Source organism: Vipera berus (genome assembly GCF_964194415.1).
Source record: "Vipera berus genome assembly, chromosome: 1".
Taxonomy (NCBI): domain Eukaryota; kingdom Metazoa; phylum Chordata; class Lepidosauria; order Squamata; family Viperidae; genus Vipera; species Vipera berus.
In genome coordinates, this window is record NC_138202.1 from 302,552,145 (window position 1) to 302,577,320 (window position 25,176).

Here is a 25,176-nt window from a genome sequence, read left to right on the forward strand (position 1 = left end):
AATAAAGGCAGCTATTATATTATCACTATCTGGGGCATAATTTTCTACAATAACACCCTCCATTTCGCCATACTTCTGTGCAATTAGCCACAATTAAACCCCAACTGCTCTCCCAAATTAAAGTTTCCACTGTTAACAAGCTTCCCACACTGTGGTCAATGCCATATTTTGCTATTATGCTACCAGCCATATCCAGGAGAAGCTGAACTTTAGTCTGTCCTCGCTTCTTGGTGAGCTGAGGAAGTTGCCCTCAGCACTCTCTTTGCCAACGGCTTCATTTCCTAGCAGCTGCTGTTTTTCACTGTCAAAAGGTTAACTAAAACCAAAGAAACTCTGCAAAAAAGATAGACAACTCCAAGGGATATTATTGAATAGCTAAGGCATTTGATAGTATTTGAGTTAACCACAGGTTCCACTTCTGCTGATGCACAGAGTTTTCAGCAATTAGTCATTGGATTGAGCTCATTATTTATAGTTTTTTAAAGTCGTTGCCGTTAGGCCACAAAGCCAGGAAACAAAGAATGGATGCTTTTAAGAAAGGCCTGGCTTTTTGGTATGTTGATAAGATTCCATTTTATTCCAGTCACAAGTGAGCTTTCCTGGTGTAGGGTTAGGCCAGAATTTGGAAAGACTTTCAAGAATATAATCAATGACCATAGATGAGGCTGAAAAAGGATGTGTGGTGTCAAGGTACAGGCCTAAACAGGAAATGGATCTGGTAAGAAAAATCTTGTGTGTTAAAAGCAAACAAACACTACTGTATGAATTTTGTTCTAAGGAATTGTTAGTCAGTGGAAAGGGAGACAGAACACTGAGCAACAAAGATTGGGCAATAAGAAAAAAGCGCCGTAAGAAGCACAAAAGCATAGTAGTGTTGAGCTGAAATAAGACAGTGATCACCTAGTAACTCAAAAGTCCAAACTTGTCAAATCACAATTTGTCTATTGGACATCTAAGTGCAAGCCATGAAAATTTTCATGAAGTCTATATGGATTTCCATATTGTGCTAAACCATAATAGCTTATCTTGTATGAACTCAGCCACTGTGGTTTATAAATCATGATTTATGACTCAGTGTCTTAGGCGAACCCAGAAATAAATGAGCCAACTTATTAATTTAACCAGCTGACAGGGATTAATTTTTACAGGCACTATCATTGTTCTTTTTATTTATTCAATTTTCTATGATAAGATCCAACGTAACCGTTAAATAAAAGGATAAGTAAAAAAAACTGAAGAAAAAAAAGAACTAGAAGCAAACTAGGACAAAATGACACAAGACTCATTCTCAATAATACATATAACAAGAAGGAAAACAAAAACCTTTCAGAATAAAATAGCTTTAAGAGCCTGTTTAAAAGGAAGCAAAAAGAAACTCGCTTGGGAAGATATTCTATACTGAGAAAGCCCTTTTTCATAGCAATACTGTAAAACTGATGCTGGAAAATAATCATTGGGAATGTTTCTGTTTCCCTCCATTTACTGTTGCTATACTGCAGACATGTCAAACACAAAGACCGGGGGCCGGATCTGGCCCACAAAGTGGTTTCATGTGGCCCACGAAGCCATCCTGGAAACAGTGAGGGAACAGCCCCCACTGCCATCCTTGATGTGAACGATGTAGAGCTGGCCATGCCCACCCAGTAGGCCATATGCACTCTAGCCACGCCCACCCAGTAGGCCATGCCCACCCTGGCCATACCCACCCGGCCCCTTGTGGGCAACCGCAATGCTGATGCGGCCCTCAATGAAATTGAGTTTGACACCCCTGCTATACTGCTTCTTTTACTTTTTTCAACATAATAAAGAAAGCAAGCTAAAAAACCAACAGTAGACCTGCACAGCTATGATGTGGAGGAAGCATAGGTCACTTAATTTTTTGACAATAAACAATTAACCTCTGGCATCTTGCTCTAAAAAAGGAAATGTGGGAAATTATGCAGAAAACTCAGTATTCTAGCCGTGTTACACATGGCCTATTGTAGCTATCGTTCAACACGTCAGACAGAAGGCAATTAGACAGAAGGCATTTTGGACTTGTTGCAACTCTCAGGTTGGCATAAGAGTAGCTGAAGAGCTGGTGTTTTCATCTTTAAGAAGCCATTATCTTCTAAACCAACTTAAATATACACCTGTGTATTACATGTTATTTTAAAGCAGAGGGGAATATTGTTGAGGGGGAAAAAGTCAAGGGAAGACATAGTAGTTGAGTTCCCAGGAGAACTTTTTAATTCTGTGAATTAATTTTAATTTTACATAGTAATTACTAAAACTGCAACACAAGCTTCTGCATGCTTTCTCAAGAGAAATTCTTACTGTTTTCAATAAGATGACCTTCTTTGTAAATTTAAGTGTGATTAGCCAAAGGAAATTCTACTCAATTCAATGAGAAGTAGATAGAAGATTGCAGCTTCATGTCCTAAATATACTGAACAGCTAACAAGTTCTGTCCTTATGTTTTTTACTTTTAGTAAAATATATATTAAGAAAAAACCACATACTATATAGTTGTGTGTGTGTGTGTGCGCGCACGCACGCGTGTAGTATATACTGTATAGTGGGTTTGGGGGTGGGTTTTTTTGTGGCTGGGTGTGTATCTTGAGCTCTCATTAGGTCTGACCTTACATTGTTATAAAATATAGGGCTGCTGTTTCTAAAACATACAAAATTATTTTTCTGTAAGCATTTTGTTCTTTACAATATTGTTATGAGCTTATAAATCAACAATTCATTTGTTAAAACAAGCTGCAGTAACAAGTTTCAATCATTCAGAAGTGTCTATCCTTTTCTGATTCATCATCACAAACACATGATGGATGAATAGATCTATCTATCTTATTGTGGCTTGGAATGTGAAGTTGAGATTTTTTTTTACAGCCCCATGCAACTAAAGTGACCGAAAGGGATAGACTTTCTACTAAGGCTGCTTGTTCTGAATGAAAACAACGATTCTCAATCTAACTGTATTTATTAAAAAGTCTGTACTTTACTCCTCTGAAGCCTCTATAGTAGTGATGGCAAACCTTTTAGAGGCTGAGTGCCCCAAAATCGCCCTGCCCCCTGCTGCTCCCCGCTCCACTTACACCCCGCCTGCCCGCAGGGCCACCCACCGCCTCCACTGCCTGCCACAGCAGATTGCCCAGTCAGTCCTGCAGCACCATGGCGGCCACAGCCTCTGTCCGCGCCTCACAGCAGCATCTGCATACAAAGGGGCATGAGGGCAGAGTCTTATCTCTGTTGCCCAGCTGCCATGTTCTTGGCTGCACTACTCTGTGCAGGCCGAGCCTGGGGGCGACTCTCCTCCAGGGGGGCTGCTGGTGAGGAGGGGGCTGTGGGGGAGGTGGAGCTGGGCCGACGGTGCACATGCCCACAGAGAGGGCTCCGAGTGCCGCCTCTGGCACGCGTACCATACGTTCACCACCACTGCTCTATAGGATTGCCTCCAGAAGGTTTCTCTTTCTCAACCCACACATAAGCTACATTTTAAATGAATTGTCAATTATTCAGTCCCTTGATAATGGGAGAAAAGCCTGTTGGGTTTATGTTGTATTATTATGTATTTTGAGAAAATCATTTTATCTGAGATCCTTTCTGTCCATCTTAAGAGAATTGTGATTTTGGAGTAGCATTTAAATTATGTAAATAAGTAAAGATATCAATGAAAAAAACTAAAAGTGGGCTAACTAGTAGACTGTACAATAGAACTGTTACTGGGCAAACGTCAAACAAAAACTATGTTTTATTTATGGGATGAAACAAATACACTGTCATTTAGAAATTAAATTGAACTATTCCAGGTAAGTCAAGATTCAGCCAAATAAAACATGAGTTATCTTTATGTCCCATATTGTAGATGAAAAAAAAGCGAGGAGGATCTTATGGGATTATTTGCCTTGACCCCATTTTTCCTCCTTTTTTTGAACGGCCTGCTTAAATACATGTGTGCTCCTCTCATCAGTCTTCCCCATGCTGTTCCTATTTCCCCTCAGAAGCTGCACATGGTTGATGATCTTGCTTTTTTCCTATTTTCTCCACTTTGGAACATTTCTGCTCAGGATGTTTATTTTTATTTCTTCCAGTTTGTAAGATCACCAAAGTGACAACTGTCCTTGACCAAACATGTGCTTTGATCCAGAGCTATGTCACCTGAAAACTAGATGTTCTATGTATGGAATGATTCATGCATGCAATGCTTTGCACATCCTTCACTACTGTAATAATGATCTGGACGCAATCATAAATCTAACCATGTAGTTTTCCCAGGTAGCAACATGACTGTGGCTTGCTGCTGCCTTCCGGCACTTTTCTAAATTCTCCCGTCTAGCCTACAGTCATTGCATTTCCTATTACCAACTAGGTCCACCCTTGATTAGCATTCTGGGATTAGCCAAGGTCATTTAGGTGCTGCCACCTTCTGTCATGTACAGACATTTGCACATTCAGGCATACAATCAAATGTCAACCATTTAATGGATTCCATTAAAACCTATGCTTTGTTGATCTGCTTTTCATAGCAACCTCAATATTGTATGGTTACAGAGACATCATTGCAGTTGACAATAGCAGCACCTGCTAAAGGCCACAACCCTGGAATATCCTAGTCTTGCTACTCTGCCTTTATTGCTACCAATACAGTGAGTCTTTCTGAGCTAACCAGTAATATCTGAAACATAATTTTGCTTCTTCTCCCAAGTGCAGAGAAAGTACAGTAGGAAAGTATTTACATAATCACAAAGTGGAGATAGTGATAACTGAAGGATACTTTGTCCAGAGACTTCAACTAATATTGAAAGTATATCTAAAATTCAGATGCTAAAACAAAGAAAATGGGCAGATTAGTGCCGTTATGATCCATTTGTGAGTTTTCCCCAAGAAAGCTGGCTGCCCATTGTTAGAAGTAATCTTGTCTACCAGATGGACACTTGGATTTGATCAGATAATCTTTTCTTAATACAGTTGTAGGCTAAAATAATCTCAGACTACGGTTAGCAAGACAAGTTGAGGCTTACAGTAGTTTCTTTTAGCTTTAAACTATTCTGAGGTACATATAATAATTTGATAACATTTAATACATTTAATAACAAACATTTAATGACAAACATTTAATAATTTGGTGTGATATCTATGAAATGAATTAGCTTTACTTGTACACAAAAGTGGGGACTAAGCAGTCAGTGTTGAATATTATCAGTAGAAATAGCATTTACATTTTTCTTGACAGTCTGCCATTAAAGCAAGGTATTCATGTACTTCTGTTGGATGACTAACTTGCAACATTGTTTCATTACACCCCTCCATTGTTATCTAATCAGTAAAAATCTAGCTATGAAAACTCCTAGCTTAACCAGAGAGAATTGTCATGGATTAAAAAGTGTGAAAGAATATCACTTTACCGAAAAGAACAAAAGAAAAAAAGGAAAAGAAACCTGCCTGTTAAAACAGCAATGATAAAAAGGTGTATTGCTTAACCAAACAATAGGAACATTCATTCGCAACCTCAAACAGAAGCACTTCACATTAACCTGAGATCAGTCTGAGATCAGATTCTGGATCTGATTTTCAATGCTGGGACAATCCTGGTATGTGTGGGGAAAAAATGTTTCTTAGCATATTAAAATACTTAAACCCTCATTCCTGGGGCAAGCAAGTCACATCCAAGATTTTAAAATATGGTTTCCAGAGAGTAATTTCCAGAGATTTTGATTCATGAAACATCTCTGCACGTCTTTGAGTAAGAAGATGATAAACAATCATATAAAGAAGGTCACAATCAAATCTGTACGTTACTTTCCATGCTGACCACGAGGAGTGAAAAATGTGCACAAACACAGGGAAACTACCATCTTGGCAGGATAATAATAATGAAAATATCCAATCAGCTATAACGATAGAGGAGAGGCAGTTTCCTCCAAACCAATGTACAAAGCAAATGCCCTAAAGAAAAGAACCTGCAAACAGAACTTACTCAGTTTTGGTTTATGTCAGCATGGAACTCATGAGCTGCTACTTCAAAATTGGAAGTTGACAATTTCAGACAGAAAATGCTCAGAAAATTCTATATACAGAGCTGCATAGGTTCTCTATCCTTAGGACTCTGCTGTTACGAGTCTGCTGTTGGGCATTTGGGGTTAAGGTTGTTTTCCTGAGAAAAATATATTTTACCTACTTGGGCACAAAACAATTAAACAATATCAACACTGATTTGTTTACTTCTGATCAAATCTGCTTTTCCCTGAATTAAACCAGTTATTCTTGTTTTAGGTACATTATAGCACTGTGCTTAGCCTCTAACGAAAAGTTACAATTGCTGGAGGAAAACAATTAATGACGACATCAGGCACCTAAAATGTATAGCTGGTACGTGGAGTGCTGTCAGCAACATCATGTTCTGCGTTTACATCAGGGGAAAAAGAAAAAAACACAGTACAAGATGTCCCAGCATAGTGAATGTGGGTGAGATAAACCAGCTATCAGGAACTTAACTACTGTCCTTCTTTGGGGCTGTTACTAATAATTATAGCATTCCACCCTTCAGTCATCACTTGGGATTATAAACGGGGGGGGGGGGAAATTGGAGGACAGAGAACCCCAAGTTCTCCAGTATAAGAATGCTCAAGTTAATGGCCGTATAAATTACAAGAAAACTAATTTGGTATGGCACACTTTTTCTGATATTTTATTATGCCCTGTGGAAGCTGAGTACCAGATACTTCCTAAGCACTACAAAGTCATAGGTTCTGCAAGCACATATACCTCAGGCATGTGAGGACACAACCAGTTATTCAGTTTGGGGGAGACAGAAAACTACTGGGCGTCTCCCTTCTTTTTCCAGACAGGAGAGTAGGTAGCTGAACTGAAGGTGCTGAGGGATTATGTCGCCATCTTGCACAAGTAATAAGAACATTAGTGTTGCAATACAGAAGAGACAGAAAGATGAAGGAAGCCTAAAATAACATCATCGGTACATGCTGCTCTCTTCCCTATCAAAAGAAATTAAACCTTAGGTGAACTCACATTCATTGTATAATAGGCTAGATGGCCGCAGTTTGATGATATTTTTTATTTATTTATTTAAAAATTGTAGTGCCACCCATTTAAAACACAACTCAGTAAAACTCAGAACAATAAAAGCCAAACCCCAGCACCTCAAACATCCCCCCCCTCACCCCAAACCAACTCCAGATATACTCATTCTATCTCAGCACCTGGATAAAAAGCCAGGTCCTGATGGCCTTCCAAAAGGCTAAAAAATGGGGGGCTTTCCCAATCACCGTGTGTGTGTGTGTGTGTGTGTGTGTTAGGGTTAGCATACCGTAGTATCCACAGCAGAGATCTTCCTGACAGGAATGTGATTTGGAGTTGGTTCCTCTTTGGAGACTATCACACAACCCTCTGGTCCCAAAGTTACGACGACAGTCCTGCAGCCTCTCTCTAACAATTTAATTCCGACTTGTCCAGCATCTCCAGCATTACCAACTGCAATTCCTGTTAGAATTTCTGCCTTGAAGGAAATATTAAAGCCAAATGTTTAAGCAAGCAAGCAAATTGTAGCTGAATAGCAACAGCATCTATAAAAACCATATTAAAATGATAAAGCTGTTCAACAATCAGTTCTACAAAGAAAATATGTAAATATTTTTAGTATCAAACAGAGAGGGAGCAGGCATGCCTAATTGCAATGGAAAAATAAAAATATCAGAATTTGGTTTCCTTTGGATTAAGGACTACTGGACTTCCTAGCTGGTGGATTGAGACATGGACATGGATTGCATAATTGGTTCCATAGGGCAAATTCCCAAATTCCTTGGGCCCTCCTTGCGGTACTGATGAATAAAGCATTATTACTTACATGACACTGACTGACTCAGGTTCATGGTAATAATTTAAGTTTCCTAATGCTAATATGAACATGTACATTTGGCAAAGTTTTGACACAGTGAAGCTTTCAATTTAGTGAATGAAAGCACATTTGTGATACGCTAACAGGCTATATTTTAGATGTAGATAATACAATGGCATTATTATGAAGCTGTTAAACATACAAATAAAATTAATAATAATAATAATCTATAACTGGGATTTTCAAAGAGTTCTATTACAAGGCTATCAATTAAGAGGGGTAAGAGTTTTACTCCTGCTTTGCCTAATGGGGTACTTTGAAGAGCAACTTCTGGGAAAACCATCCTTGGGGTTCTTTCTTGTCTCATGTGTCCCAAGTGGAGGTAAATTTTTCCCTGTCCTTCCTGCCAATTTTCCTGGAGGCAGTTCTCCAAAGCAGTACTCTAAAAAACCATGGAAAAAAATATGTTGCTTCTGACTTAAAGGGTGAGGCTTGGGAATGGTTAATGAATATAAATTAGTTAATACAAATTAAGTGTGCTATTACTCCGATTCCAAGGGAAAGTGTATGGGGGAATAGCATAACTGCTAAGCTTGTAAGCCGCCCTGAGTCTTCGGAGAAGGGCGGGATATAAATGGAATTAAAATAAAAATAAATAAAAATGACTTATTACCCATTTGATTCTATGCAGACAGTCCTCACTTAATGACTATTCATTCAGTTCAAAATTACAGTGGTGCTAAAAAAAGAGACTCACAACTGGTTCCCATTTATTATAACACCCTTGCTATCATGCGAACATTAGAGGTTGGATCACACAATGGTTGCAGCATCCCACAGTCATGGGATTACCATCTGAAACCTTACCTTCCGGCTTCCCTTAAGTAAAATCAATGGGGAAGCCAGCAGAGAATGTTGCAAGTTGTTTTAGTAAGTTGCTTGTACTCTCTCCCACCTGGCAGCAGCCAACTCCTGACTTTGCCATGCTCACACTACACCTCACAGGCCGTTTGTGCACCCTCCTTTGCCCAGCAGCTGCAACTCTCAGCCCCGACATACTTCATGTTTTACCTGTCTACCAGGCTGCTTTACAAGGCTACTGGGACTTGCTTAATGACCCAGAATCCTTGCTTAAAGAAGGCAATGGAGAGGGTTGGGATTGCCATCACTAAGCAGTGCAGTTACACAATATTGTCCTTTATGACTGCATAGCTTAGCGATGAAAAATCTGGTCCCAGTTACCATTTAACTACCTGTATCTGGGAATGGATGATGTATTTTTAAGAGAGGTTTTGAGAGCGTTAGAGGTAGCAAGAAATGTTTCTATACCGAATTATCTGACCAAAGGGAAGTTGTTTTGAAGGGGGCCTAAACAATTCTTTGGGAATTTGATCTGTTGAGCCATTTGTGCTTTCGATGTCTGTTTTTAAATACACTGCAGGCAATCCTTGACTTATAATAGTTCTTTTAGTGACCGAAGTTACACAGGCACTGAAAAAGTGACTTATGACCCGTTTTGCACACTTACGACCATTGCAGCACCTCCATGATCATGTGATGAAAATCCAGATGCTTGACAATTGATTCCTATTTATGATGGTTGCAGTATCCTGGGGACATGTGATCACCTTTTACAACCTTTTGACGAGCAAAGTCAATAGGGAAGACAGATTCACTTACCAACCAAGTTAACTAACAACTGCAGTGATTCGCTTAACAATTGTAGCAAGAAAGGTTGTAAAATGGGGCAAAACTCCCTTAAAAAAACTGTCTCACTTAGCAACAGACTTTTGGGCTCAGTGACTACCTATATTACCTCATCTAAGAGGAACAAAATTCATAGAAGAATGGGTGTTTAAAGTTTCGAATCTTGCAGAAATGTCTAAGATTTCTGCTTATTTGAAGGATCATTCACAGGAAAGATATATTTCAGTTTGGAGGAGATGGGTAAATTATATTCAGAACAAATATGGGACTAAAAAGTTCCATTTAGCTTATGAGTAGATTTTAGTGGGATATTGTTATTGCTACATTGTTTGTAGTTATGTTAAAGGGGAGTTAAAGCGCATTATGAATTTGGTTAATTGTATATTATGCATAATTTTTATTTAGAATATGATTATTGTAACTATAATCCTGTATTTAGCTCTGGGAAGTGGGGGGGGGGGAAGTGGGTGGGTTTGGGGTGGGAGGGTGACTTTTTTAAAAGAAAATAAAAAATAAAAATATAAGAGGAACAAAATTCTGCAGCACTGATCCTGGCAGTTTTCAAGATTAAAACAAACAGAACACATACAATAATATCACAATAAACACAGTGAAGAAAGGTAAAGATATATAGCAGATACTCTATCTACGTATGGTTCAAAAATGATAAGGAGTAAGTGCCTTGGAACTCATGCAAATGCAACACCTCTCTTAATTAAAGTAAGCTAAATTAAACTAATTCTGCAGGATCCTGAAAAGGCTGACAAATGAATCAATTAATTAAAGCAGCTGCATTTCTTTTTTCCCCCCTGTCTCCCGTAGAAACCTGAAAAAAAAATATTTGGCTGCTTTAACAAGTAAGAGACAGAACTTGTATTGCACAAAGTTCTGAACCATCTTCTAAAACATTCATAAAATATGCACTGCCCTATGTTGATATTTCTTTAAGCACAGAGAGTACCCAAAGTTCTTGATCAATGTTTGTTTGTCTCGCCTTACATGTCACGTAGATTTGTGGTTGTGGAGTTATCAAAATATCACTTGTTTTAGGAATTTCTGCTGTATCTGCATTCTGCAGAGCAATGCCTCCAGCTACATGCAGCAACTGAAAGAACGGGGGTAAGTCAGGACACCACGGAACAATCTGAGAGACACTTTCCTGTTAAGGGTAGCAGATACCAGACGGTTGATACATGCCAAAAGTTAAAAAAATGTATTTCTAGGTCTCAATTGTGAAATTCAATCTAAAACTTCTGGTTGTGTTGGAAAGTTCCTCCCTCTAATTTTTAATTAACAAAAATGTACAATTGGAGGAAACAACTAATGGCTGCTTTTAAAAAGAGAAATAAAACACAATAGCAGGAGGCCAATTTTTAAAGAATAGTTTTCAGGAGAATTTTTTAAAAATAGTTTTCAGCACTAGGCACCCCTACCATCCCGCTCCCCCCAAAAAATTCTCCATTCCCTCTTGTTAATTCCCCATAAAACATTTAAAGTCAAATGAACAAATGTTTAAGGAAATAAGCTAATCTATGTAAGATTCTACCGTAAATAACTTTTCTGGTAATGCAATGCTGTCATTGCAGACCAAGCACTTACAACTGAAAATCCAGACATTGGCTCAAACCTGGAAAAAGCTACACTGAAATGAATTCTTTGTTTATCTATACTTCCGTGAAATATTTGATTGTTAAATCTTCAAAATGATGATTAAACATGTATCTTCTTTAAAAAGGACATTGCGGTTACAAATACAGATTAGGCAAAACCTGGCTCAAAAACATTAATTGTGAGAGGGACCTTAGAGTGCTAGTGGACAATCACTTAAATATGAGCCAGCAGTGTGCAGCGGCAGCCAAAAAAGGCTAATGCAATCCTTGGTTGTATAAACAGAGACATAAGTCTCCAAATCACATGAAATATTAGTACCGCTTTATAAAACGTTAACAAGACCACACCTGGAATACAGCATCCAGTTTTGGTCACCACATTACAAAAAAGATGTTGAGACTTTGAAAAAAATGCAGAAAAGAGCAACTAAGATGATTAAAGGCCTTGAGACTAAAACATATGGAGAATGGTTGCAGGATTTGGGTATGGCTAGTCTAGAGAAAAGAAGGACTAGGGCTGACATGATAGCAGTATTCCAGTATTTGAGGGATTGCCACAAAGAAGAGGGAGTCAATTTATTTTCCAAAGCACCAGAGGCAAGACGAGAAACAATGGATGGAAATTAATCAAGGAGAGAAGCAACCTGGAAGGAGAAACTTCCTAACAGTGAGAACAATAATCCAGTGGAACAGCTTGCCATCAGAAATTGTGGGTGCTTCATCACTGGAGGCTTTTAAGAAGAGACTGGACAGACCCTTGTCTCAAATTGTATAGGGCCATGTTTGAGCAGGGGGTTGGAGTAGAAGATCTCCCTTCCAACTCTATTCTGATTGAATTACAGTTGAAGATGTAGTATGAAAATAATGAAGATAATCCATAAACTAGACCTTCATGTCAACTGATGGAATTGTTCTACTCTAGGCAAAAGTCTCAAGGCCTGAGAGCCTGTTTAGAAAGTGTGCTCTCTCCTACTCCTCAACATAATTCCACAACATTGTGGATTACATTAAATTCATCTTTACATCTGAACCAAATATCTATGGCTTATTCAGTATTTAGAAGCTGTGTTGGTTTCTTGTATATTCCGGATCATGAGCCATGATTAAATAGTTTCAGACTCCTGGTTTAACAGGAATGCCCAAAATGGTTTTATGTAATATTACAGTTGTTTTATATAATATTACAATTTCTTCAAGCAGCTCAACTGGATGACTTTGAATCAGTCAATCTCAGTCTAATCTAGCTAATCTCACAGGAGGAAAAAAAAGGAAGGAGAGCAATGAATGCTATCCTGAGCTCCTGAATGAAAGGCAAGTATAACTCTAACAAATATTTGTTCTCTCACATTTCTACATTAGTGTGCACATTCTCATTCAAAACTTACTCACAAAAATATGCATATTTATTAAAGCACACTTTATGGACTTGTAATTTTTGCAACAATTTTCTCTTAACATTTACCTTTTGCCAATTGTTTTCCTAATGCATGTATTTCTGGAGACAGTTTTGTCTTAATATATGGCTTTTGCATATTCCAGATAAGAGTGACACGACATTTGGAAAAGTACATGTCCTCAAGAATAACCAAGTCTTGTAAATATTAAAATATGATTCAAATGAATTTGCCCTTCTTTAAGAAGTAGTATCTACATTCACATTTTATATGAATAAGAGAAATATATTTTATTGTCTGTTAAACACAGACGTGCATTCACCCTCCATGTTGCTTTTTAATTTTGAGACTGAATGCCTTTTAAGTACACATGCTTGTGTTTCCCCCCCCCCACTGTATTACTGTGAATACTACAGAAATTGATGATATAACAATTTTCCTTGCAGTTTAAAATTATTTAGCAACACACAGCCTGAAGTTTGGCTTTCACACAGGCCCTAAATTTGATTTACTTATTTTGCATTTCTTTCATTAAAAGTATTAAGGAGAAAGAGAACCAGTACATTCCTGGGCAAACCTCAGGGATTAAGTTATGCTACATCTGGTGCACAGTGAATTAACGAGCTAGTTTCAACAAGTTTGATCATTTCTGGGAAAAAGAGAAGGAGAAAAAACAACAACCAAACAAATGACAAGCTAAGCAAAAAATCAGGACCTGATAAACATGCAATATATATTTGCATGAACTGTGTATGGAGAATTAAAACCACACAAATAAAAGTTATTGTTAAAGCAATACATTAAACATATCTAAAAGCCACAGCTTGTGAAATATCCCTCGTGGGTAGATAAGCCATTGATATCCAACCTCTAGTGTTCATTCCTTCATCCTAGCACACAAATGTGTAAAGAACAAAATGTGCTAGAATATAGAGTATCTGTGGTTGTCAATACACCGACAATACTCAGCAGACCAACACTATGAAGCATGTATTTTATCTAATATTGATGTGATACTCCTCACATGAAAGAATTTTCAAGATCTGATGCTTTCAAGGATTCAAAATGCCACAAACTGATTATACGGGGTGGGTGTTGATAAGATAAATAATAGTCATGTTGTTAGATGGGGAATTCTCTTATCAGCCAATCAAAAATGGACATTTTATTGTATATTGTACTACTTTAGTAAGACACCTGTCAGAAACTTTACACTTTGCACTGATAATGGGGCATACATTTCTATTTCCTTTTAAACTAGAAAACTAGTTTTGACACACTCTGAATGATATTTTCACAAATATTTTAAAAGGATGATTGGCAAGGCAGTTCTTTCCCCCACCCCACCCCTATTCTATATAAATAAAGGATATTTTATTTCAATATAAATAAACTTTGTCTTCAGAACATTTTATGTATGTGAGGCCTGGCTGTGTGGCAAACTATTCCTCTTTCAACAGAAATAGCAATATGTGGAAGATTCTTATGGTAAACTCCTAGTTCTGCTTGAAATTAGCACTGAATCTGTTTGAACAACAAAGCCGTGTCAATAAGGTTTTTAAAAAGTTCAAAAGTTTTCAAATTGGATTTGTGTGCAGACTAGATATAAAAGCTCAGAAAGTTATGTTTCTTTTCATTTTAAAAAATGTAATTTGTTGTTGTATAATCAACAGAGCATACCCAAAGCACTTCTCCATCCACAGGAGCTATAGGAGCTAAGGAGCTAGACGTGGATGTGAATTTCTTGTCTGGACTTGAGAACACAGTATGGAGGCAAGACAACACAAACTAGATTTCTAACACATAGCCGGTCACTCAAGATAGCCTTTACTTAACAACCATTCATTCAGCAACTATTTAAGTTATGATGGCACTAAATGAAAGTACTTACGAACACATGAACAAAATTCAGGCCTGCCCACATTTAAATTACCCACCCTGTCCCCATCCTTCCCCACCCCATCTGACTTTTGTCTTCACTAGCCTCCCCTCCACTTGCCTTCCCCCTGGCCACTTATGGGGGAAGCATTGTGGATATTTCCGCAGGCAAACAGGTGATGGCTGAGTGCTAGCCGTGCATCCCTTTTGGCTGAGTCCTTCTTTTGCATGCCAGCCAGGTCTTCTTTCAGAAAAGAAGGACCTGCCTAAGTGCACGAAAGCTCCCAGCAGCACAGACACAAAAGAAGGATCCAGTTAGTGGAGAAAAAGAGGTCCTGGTCAGTGCACAAAAAAAAGGGACCAAGCTGGCATGTGAAAGAAGGTTGGTGCAAAGGAAGACCCACCCCTGGCTGCACAGGTGCAAAAGAAGTGGCATGAAGTGATTCGCATTTAAAGTATGTGTGAGATTTGCTCAGTGACACTAACCAGCATTGCTGTTGCTGAGCACAGTGGACAGGTGATGTTTCATTTAACAGCTGCACTGCTTAGTGACAGAATAGCTAGTCCCATTTAGGGTTGTTAAGTGAGGACTACTTGTATAAATGTTACTTTCAATGAAATGGCTTACAAAATGTAAAGGAGGTTTAGAGTGATAGCACAAAATTACTTTGCCCCTGCTCTGAAAAGGCATTCTGGGCAATCTGCAGTTGACAGAGATCTTTTAGGAATGTCTGTTTTGGGTCTGCCGCTAGCCATGCAATGAAAATAAAATCAAAATGTTCACAATCTGAATCCATTACTTGTCCTATAATACTCTCCATGTTTTATTTCTTCAGAGTCACTCTAATGATATTTACCTCGCTTTCATTGCAGCAGATGATGTCAGAATAAGTGTAAAATTGTGAGTCTAGGTCAGCAATTGCTGGAGCAGGATTAAATAAAGTCTTCACTGCAAGAGAATGGAAAATTCTGTAAAAGTAGTATCATATTATGCTTAAATATAAATGCCCACAATTCAGCAAACACTATTGTTATAAAGCCTAAGGCGTTTTCAGCTCTATATTTCCCCTAGATACACAAATTACTTGCTGACATAAACAATCTAAGCAAAATACCCTATTTTCTGCTGTTGTAAAGTACTGGTAATGCAATGATATTGAATTAGTTAAGGATTTCATGAGAATAGCTTAAGTATTATAATCATGCCTCTGCCATGAAAGAAAAGAGGGGGGGGGGGGGAAAGGAGAAAATGAAGGCTTAGCTGAATTTGAAAAAAATAAAACCTACTATTTATTAGCATTTCTTGAAGACTGTATTTCTAAGAATCATAACGTAGATTCTTGTTGCTGTTGATTTAAATTCAGATATGCACACACTGGGTTAACAGAATTTCAACAAAGAACAAAACACAAAATTATTCCCAGATGTATTACGATTGTGTTTTGCATTTTTCTGCTGGGAATTCTGGAACTTCATTCTCATCACAGTTAAAAGGCCTCAGACTGGAGGAAAGCTGATATGAACCACAGACAGACATTCCTAGATTAGAATAACCCAGAGGACAATTTTTATTCCAGTTACTTCACTTTTAAGTTCAGGGAATCTGCAAAGTTGTAAAAGGGGAGGAAACCTCTTTTCCAATAATGGACTACTGAGCCAGGGAATAAGTCAGTGGGGGTTTCCAACTATGGTAGGCGAAACCAGAATCCAAAATCCAAATTGCCGCAGGATAGGATAGTATGCATACCCACAGTCATCATATCCCCCATCTTTCAGTATCATTCCAATAATGTATGTTAAAAAGGGTTGCCTCCGAATTTGTGTGGCGAAAAGCCTTTCCCCTTGTTTAGAATTGAAAGAGCACCATCAGATATTGAAATGCTTCCTTTCCTTTCCCTTCAAACAAATGGACCTAGTATTCTCATGATTGAAAGGAATATTAAATTTGGAAAGCTTTGAAACCTAACAGAGCCTAAGCAGTTATTCAAACAGTCTACAATTATTGACCTACAAATGTTTCCAATGTGTTTTGTAATTAGCTTGGTTCTACGTCCACTGGTGTTGGAGCAATGTGTTTCTTTAGAATCCGTTAAGAAGCCCAGACTTTTCATGGTGCAACTTCAACTCACCATGAAAACCTTGGTGGAGCAGTGGGCTAATGCCTCCTTAAGTAACACCAGCTGCCTGCAATTAGTGCAGGTTCGCGTCCCACCAGGCTCAAGGTTGACTCAGCCTTCCCTCCTTCCGAGGTAGGTAAAATGAGGACCCAGATTGTTGGGGGCAATTAAGCTGACTTTGTAATAATGCCGCTTGGGGGGGGGGCGAAAGCCCTAATAAGCAGGCATATACATAGAATGAAGGCTACTGCTAAGCTTGTAAGCCACCCTGAGTCTTCGGAGAAGGGCGGGATATAAATGGAATTAAAAATAAAAAAAAATTTTTTTGGTAACTGCACAATTGTTCTGGTTCACTTTAACTTATTACAAGGTTAAAAAATAAAATAAAATAAAGTGACCCACAGAACGGTGCTTTTATCAAAATGCTACCATGAGGTTGATATATCAAGAGTTAAGACAATGCTTTGGCATCATGACAATCAAAACAAAGGCAAGAAGCGACAGAAAAGCTGCCACGGAGATCTTTAATGACTATTAGTGGCACAATGATACAGACAGTCCTCGGCGTACGACCAGAGTTGAGCCCAAAATTGCTAAGGAAGACATTTGTCAAGTGAGTTTTGCCCAGTTTTACGACCTTTCTTGCCAGAGCTGTTAAGTGAATCACTACAGGTGTTAAGATAGTAACATGGTTGTTAAGTGAATCTGGCTTCCCCATTGATTTGGCTTGTAAGAAGGTTACAAAAGGTGATCGCGTGACCCTGGGACACTGCAACCGTCATAACTGTGAGTCAGATGCTAAGCATCTGAATTCTGATTACATGACCGTGTGCATGCTGCAACAGTCATAAGTGTGAAAGTCGCTTTTTTTTCACTTTGAACAGTCACTAAATGAGCCTTTCTAAGACAAGGACTACCTGTATTTCAGCAAGTATAAGACTATCAATCTGTAGTTTAAAAAACACAACCCAAGTGTATGGGAACAAGACGGTTTATAGCCACAAGCTTCTGTTTCCCCACTTCCCTTTTTCTTCTGAGCCTTGCATCTGGGTGTGCATCTGTTAAACACACATAGTCTAGTGGGCTTCCGAACATAAACTACTGCATTAAACATAAGAATCGGCAGACTAAAGGAAAGGAAGCGCCAGTAATACTCTCCAGCTGTGAGGATGTTAAAGATTGTTTCTGTATTAGCAAAGGGTTTACCGAGATTTCATTATACAAGGCCATTCAACATGTCTCACAAAGGCGGACAGAGGTTTCCTGGTATATGGGACAGGCTTCTCTACGGCTTCTATTGAAGAGGTAATCTCCTGCATTAAATGCAAATATATTCTATGATCAGGCAGTGGAATTTGAAGTTATTGTTCTTTACCCATATTCCTGAAGAATGGGAGAATTAAGTGTCTTTCCTTCTACCAGTCAATCACCTAGCACAAAGAAGTTTCTAGCATTGGAAAGATTAACATTCAGATTAGGGTGCTAACTTTTAATGAAATGAGCCACTTTGTGGGTACCCAAGTTCTAGGTATACTTATCTGATGTTCTGCACCACTGAAATAAATAAGCCAGTGAAATAAATGTTCTAGAGATTATGTTATATATATATATATATATATATATATATATATATATATATATATATGTATGTATGTATGTATGTATGTATGTATGTATGTATATATATATATATATATATATATATATATATATATATATATATATATATATATATATATATATATATATATATATATATATATATATATATATATATATATATATATATATATATATATATATATATAAAAAACCTGAATTTGTGACACAAAGATTTATAAATTGGGACGACTATCTCAGAATATGGTATTGGAAGAAATAATGTTTATTTCTGTCTAACTGGATTTCTGAAAAGTTTCTCTTAAATTCAGAAATGTTTTCCTTTCAAATAAAGATGGTGCTTGGTATCATCTGATAGCAGGCAAAGGAGAAGTGGTGTGCCCAAGGCATCTTGCATTCCCAGAGATATACAGTAGAATGAGGGTCTATAAACCCGGATCCATTTCACTGAACGATCTCAAGTCATCTGCTGCTGCTAAGGAAGTTATCTGCTACTCTGGCTTGATCAAAAATTACACTCAAAAGGTAAAAAAAAGAAACGAGAGCAAGGTTCACACATGGTACCAGGTTCATGCCAATTCAAGTGAAATTCCAACTGTTCTTCACAGGCCCCATTGTTTTATTAAATTACAGTATATCGCTAGTGCCTGGATTTAGGTCACTTGTCTTGGCACCACCATGCTTTAAATGACTTTGAAACACAGCTACATTAAAAGGATATGAATGAAAGCACTCATGGAATGAAGCAAATAATTCGTATTATTAGATTACCTCCATTGGTATGAGCCATTTTTAATGCTTCTAAAGAAATTGCTGGGGTTATTTCAAGTTGGCAGACCATCACTTTGGCTTCAGCGATGACATGAGCAGCCCTTTTTAAATCACTGGAATTCAGAAGTAAATTCGCCCCCGCAACAATTACAATAAAGTTTTCTCCTAAAAACAAAGGTGAAATTTTAGAATGACTAAAGCTGAACATAAAATGTATTTTCTTGACACCATGACATATATGGTTCTTAATGGCTTTTTAATACTATAAAGTTAATAGCATGTTGATTTTCAAGGGGTGTCTATGATAAGAAATCCTAGCTTGCACAGAAATGGTGAGAACGCCGGGGTAAAACTAAGGTTTCATTGTACTTTTTGTTGCCTCTCACAATTGGGGTGGTTTAGATTTATATGCAAGAAATACCATGTTTGCTGAGAATTTGACCGATTGATGCAATAAGGAATATAGATCTGAAAATAGGTATCAAAGGACAAGACAGTTGTGTCTGACAGAGAAAATACTGAATGTTTGCAAGTTATCCTTTTTTAAAAAAAGGGGGGGTATGCCGTAAGTTGCACCACTACCGTGACTGTTTGTATTTTTATTTTTTTATGAAGTCATATAAGGTCTGTGTCATGTTGGAGGACAAAGCACAGGCACAGGGAGTCCTCAACTGACAACAACAACTGAGCCCAAAATTTCCACTGCTAAGCAAAGCAGTGGTTAAGTTAGTTTTGTCCCATTTTATGACTTTTGAGATGCATACAGTATTGTTAAATTATAGCAGGAAATGGGAGAGAGCTTCAGAAAAGGCAGTGATTTTTGGGAAAACATTGCATGTGGGTATAGGTTGTTCTAAGGAAATGTTATCCCCTATTGATTAATAAGAGTCAAAAAAAATCCACTTTTTGGGGGTGGGGGTGGGGGGAATGGTTGCATTCCTCTCAGGGACAAACACCCAGACCCCACATGCAGAGAGTTCAAACTAATGTTCTGCCTACAACACAGGAATCTCTTCAGCCTCCTCTTGGGAACAGTTAGATCAGGGGTCTTCAAACTTGGCCCTTTTATGACTTGTGGACTTCAACTCCCAGAATTCCTCAGCCAGGCATGCTGGCTGAGGAATTCTGGGAGTTGAAGTCCACAAGTCATAAAAGGGCCAAGTTTGAAGACCCCTGAGTTAGATAAGACTCCAAAGAACTTGGGGCGGGGGGGGGGATTCAGTTCTAGGCCTTTTGTGGTTGTACAGTGACTCCAGGCTAATTCCTCCCTGCCAGGCTGAGAACTTCCCAACAACTCCAGCTTCCCTATAGCAGCAACGTTCCAAATTGCAGTATTAAGGTAGATAAAACCATCTGATGTAATTATATTGTTAAAGTTTCCATACCATCAGGGAAGAGGGTATCAGGGCCATATCAGCCGATCACTTGGCTTTTCAGTATTAGCCCACTTATCACTGTCTCTAGGAAATACCACTATGGCTTTAATCCTACTAAATTGGACTTTAAAGTACAGATAGTCCTTAGTTTACATCCATTTGTTCAGTGACCATTCAAAATTATGAAGCACTGAAAAAAATGGATATGCCAGCAGTCCTCAATATTCCAACCGTTGCAGCACCCCCATGGTCACGTGATTGTGATCCAGGTACTTATGTGCCCAGCTCAAGATTATGACATTGGAGGGAGCTGCAGTCACAAGATTGCCATTTGCAACCTTTCTGCTGGTTTCCCATAAGCAACTCAATGGGAAAGCTGGTAGAGAAGATCAGAAGTTGCTCCGGTAAGTTGCTCCCACTTTACCTCTCAACTGCAGCTCACCTTGCCCGTGTGCAGTCTGCAACAGTGCTCTCCTAGGTTCTCACAACTCACTGTTGCCTGTACTGGCCTTCCCCCCTACTTGGCTTCCCAGTACTCTTTACCTGAGATTCCTGCCTCTTCCTGCCTAATGAGGGACACGTTTTGGGGTCACAACGGGAACTGGACTGCCTCAGATTGCTGTCACTAAGTGTCATGGTCATGTGACGTATTGTTTAGCAATGGAAATCCCAATCTCAATTGCTGTCATAAACCAAGGACTACCTATATGAGAATATATAGTTCCCACAAGATGATTCTGTTGTTCTCCTCCAAGGATTTGTTGAGATTAAAGCTGCTAAGGTAGTTCCTGAAGTAATTATGATGGCAATGTCTTCCCAAGCTTTGGCATCTGAACCATGTATACCCCAAGCAAATCTTCTAGTAACAAGAAATAAAACCCCAGTATATTGGTATTTGCGGCATTATATTTGTTCTAGACTGACTTTGTTTATTCCTACCTGTGCAGATCGTGCAGCAGATGCATTTGCCAACAGTATAGTTCTTGACCAATTTTCATCAGTAAACTGCTCAACGTTCAAAGTTATTTTTTCTTATAGTTGCTGCTATCAAATTCTAAAGCGGGGCTTTCAAATCATGTATAGCTATGTGATTGTGGATTGTAAACCTCTACTTTACAAAACATTCCTTCGGAATTAAACCTCAGAGTGTCTTATTTCAAAAGGCCTCCCTAAGATACAATTATGGGAATAATATAATGATCATTCTCACAGAGGAATTTAATTTCCAAACAATGTTGGCTAAAGCCCAGATTTTTCTCCTCCCAGATACATTCAGTGAAAGATTGCCCAACATAAAAAAATGCCAACCTAAAATCTCAGGATGATCAGCATACTTTCTGAAAGCTTCTACAGTTACGTTTAGTAGCACTTTGAAAGACTGCTATTAATGGTGCATTACCAAAGGGATAGTAAGAGATAAAGTAGGTGGAATGGTCACCTTAAGGCCATAGAATTTCTTTTTGAAGATCTAAATGTCATCATGAATGGGTTAATGATATAACATGGAAGAGATATGTGGTTTATGTGTACATGATTGAAGTTTTTCATTCTCTCCCCCCCCTAGATTTCTGAGGTAAAGTTTTACAGTTTTTGTTATTTTTGTTGTTTGTGGAATAGTGATGGGGCTGAAGCTGAAGAGAAAGCACGCCATTTTTTGCCATTGCTTAAAATGTTTTTTAAACATTTTTCTTTAATAGTTATCATCCAGATATCACATGGAGGTAACTAATCCCAATGTTTATGCCAAGGATCGTTCAGTTGGAGGCATATTCTTTTACCACTAGATCCCATTTTTAGTTATTATGGCCATTGCTAAACTTGTCATTTATTTCATGGAGCTTCAGAACCAGGGGCTATCAACAATTTCTCATGACACTATATCGGATGACTACAGAATGCATAAAATATTTTCTTTTGGTCAGCTTGGAACTCTCATCAGTTTCTCACCCTATTCAGTACTGTCAGACCAATCACAGTTCTATAAATGTATTAGATAGTTGTGGAATTTATTTTCATTTGACATCTTTGTCAAAATGGTTTTTTTTTACTTATTCTTTCAGATACATAGGAGAGCTGAAACAAGACTAGGTATACTTTCTCACAAATTAAGCCAGAATCTAGAGCACTGATCTTCAATTAATGGGTTATAATACCCTAACTTAAGCTATGGGGCTACCTCTATAATCTTCTCTCTTATTTTTAAAGATAAGCATAGATAGGCTAGTGTAAAATGTGTGTGTGTGTGGGGGGGGGAGAATCTCAGGAAAGACAATTAGAAAAAAGAAACCCAAATGAAATACTTGTCCCATTAATATTCTATACCGGTTGGAGGATTCTGGGAACTGGATTCTAAACATTTCTAGACAGCATCATTCTGGAAAAGGCTCAAAGACACTTATTTACAATTGTCACACCACGAAGTACTTTCCAAACAATTTTTCCCTGCGGCAAAAATAAGCAAATTAACAAAACAGCAGTTCAACACCCAAAGCTGAGTTCTGGAGATAGCAGTGTGTGAAAACTTTTCTGTGTCTACCAGATGCCTGGAGGGGAAAAAGCCAGCTTCTAGTCTGCAATCTGTATCAGCTACCAAGTTCATTAAACTAATATTACATCCAGAGAACTTTATTTCCATTCTTTAATCTTGCACGTCACTCTTTTACAGCCATTGCAATTCCCAGTTTGCATTTAAGATTTTTGCACGCAGACTTCTGTGTGTATGGAAAAATAAGACTGACTTCTTTGAACGGCAATTATTTGAACAAGCCGGCCTGGTCTGATGGGTTTAGGGGTATTTTAATGTTTTGTATTAATTTATTGAATTGGGCTGTTTGTATTTAATATTTTTTAATTTTTATATATTGTATTTTATTGTATTGCCCTGTACACCGCCCTGAGTCCTTCGGGAGAAGGGCGGTATAAAAATTAAATTAAATAAATAAATTAGTAATTAATAGCTACGCTGAAACAAGATTTTCAACTTGAAGGGGCTCTCAACATATAGAAAGGTGTCAAGAAGTTAAATGATGGTATTCTATGAACAATAAGCTGGTGCTTCAGTGCCCTGTAATGTCCAAGAATTGTGCTACAATACTATTTTAGCAAACTGATATAATGAGCTGCTCTAAAATTCAGTCACTGAAGACATGGTCTCTCAAGTGTAGAATTATAATGTAAATTACATTATACTGGTAATTAGAATTGCGATCATTTATGGCTGGGAACCCCTTAGATTATTGGGCAAATTTTGGCTACAGAAACAAAAGAATGGATCTTTCTTTTTGTTTCTGTAGCCAAGTTTGCCCAGTAATCTAGAGGGGTTCCCAAGCCATAACTGATCGCTATTCCTCACCAAAATTCACTACCTACAACACCAGGCACAATCATTTTCAGTGAAATGAAAACAGTACTACTGAATTTGATCATGAGATATATGAGGAAGAGGACTACCACTAATCCTTCTTTAATTGGACATGAATAGGTCTGCAGGATTTTGTAAGAGCTTAATCTACAGTTCACTTTGCTTCCTTTGAGTCATTCTATATAAAGCATATGAAATATGTGAGACAGAGAGAAAAAGAAAAGGTATTAGCTGTGTCCTGTAATCCTGTTGACGTCGCCAAGTCTCCTCAACCCCCCAACACACGCCATCCAAGTTTAGTGATATAGGACACAGCTTATGTGTATTTGCTTCTGGGCTCAATGGTATAGATATGTATCATGTGTGAAAACTAACTTGGTTATATTTTTAAAAAATGAAACTTGACAAAATTAATATGCTCATCATATATAATTCCAAACTAATAAAATTCAGCTTATTCCTTGATATGTACCTTCACTATTCACCATGATTGAAGCAGCTCCAGTTGCAGCATCTTCTGTCTGACTTACAAATTCTAGAGTAAGAAGGAAAAAAGTTTTATACCTCTTTCAGCAAATATACAAACTAGTGAGTTACATCAGCAAACATTACAGTTGAACAGCTGGCGTTTAAAATGTTAATAATGAATACCAATGCCAGAAGCGGGGAAAACATAAGTGCTAAATTACACCCACATGACAGCAAACACAAGCTCAAGATTAATTAATTGTGGCTAATTCTGTATTCAGGAAAAAAAATGATCTAAATTTAGTACAGACATTACTGGCAGCTGTAGTACGCTTGTTATTCACATAGACATGTAATGAAACTCATGGTTAAAAGAGTGTGCATTTGCTATGCTTATTTGAGTCACCCATAAAGTGACTCTTTTAGCTCAGGAAACAGAGTAACCCTTGTAAAGCCTTGGCTGAATTAGAATAATAGCACACTCCTATCCATGTTAGTGACGTGGTGGCTCAGTGGGTTAGGACGCTGAGCCTGTCGATCAGAAGGTTGGCAGTTTGGTGGGTTGAATCCCGAGTGCCACGTAACAGAGAGAGTGCCTGTTAGTTGTCCCAGCTTCTGCCAACCTAGCAGTTTGAAAGCACGTAAAAATGCAAGTAGAAAAATAGGGACCACTACGGTGGGAAGGTAACAGCGTTCCGTGCGCCTTTAGCGTCTAGTCATGCTGGCCACATGACCACAGAGACGTCCTCGGACAAGCGCTGGCTCTTCGGCTTTGAAATGGAGATGAGCACCGGCCCCTAGAGTCGGAAACGACTAGCACGCATGTGCGGGGGAACCTTTACCTTTATCCATGTTTATCTGGAAGTTACGGTAGTTTACTCTGCACAAATGCATTGAAGATAGTAGTTTAAAAGTGGATTTTGACCTAAATTTAACAATGTCTAGCCAAATCCTTCATGGAAGCCACATGTTAGTAGCTTATAGCCTGTTCAAATTTTTACCTTTCTATAAATTATCATAGATGAAATATTCCC

General features: G+C 38.2%; 1 protein-coding gene across 2 annotated transcripts in view; it reads right to left on the bottom strand.

Moving 5' to 3' along the window:
- Window positions 1–25,176, bottom strand: part of RBKS (ribokinase) — a 65,556-nt gene that overhangs the window by 11,802 nt on the left and 28,578 nt on the right. Inside the window, exons 4-7 of one of the 2 annotated variants that reach the window (XM_081314264.1) lie at window positions 24,147–24,209; window positions 18,938–19,102; window positions 15,287–15,378; window positions 7,313–7,501 (exon numbers count right to left, since the gene is read on the bottom strand). In XM_081314264.1, coding sequence (XP_081170390.1) covers window positions 7,313–7,501; window positions 15,287–15,378; window positions 18,938–19,102; window positions 24,147–24,209 — 509 coding nt within the window. The remainder of the gene's footprint in view (window positions 1–7,312; window positions 7,502–15,286; window positions 15,379–18,937; window positions 19,103–24,146; window positions 24,210–25,176) is intronic. The other variant, XM_081314265.1, reaches the window with a different exon arrangement.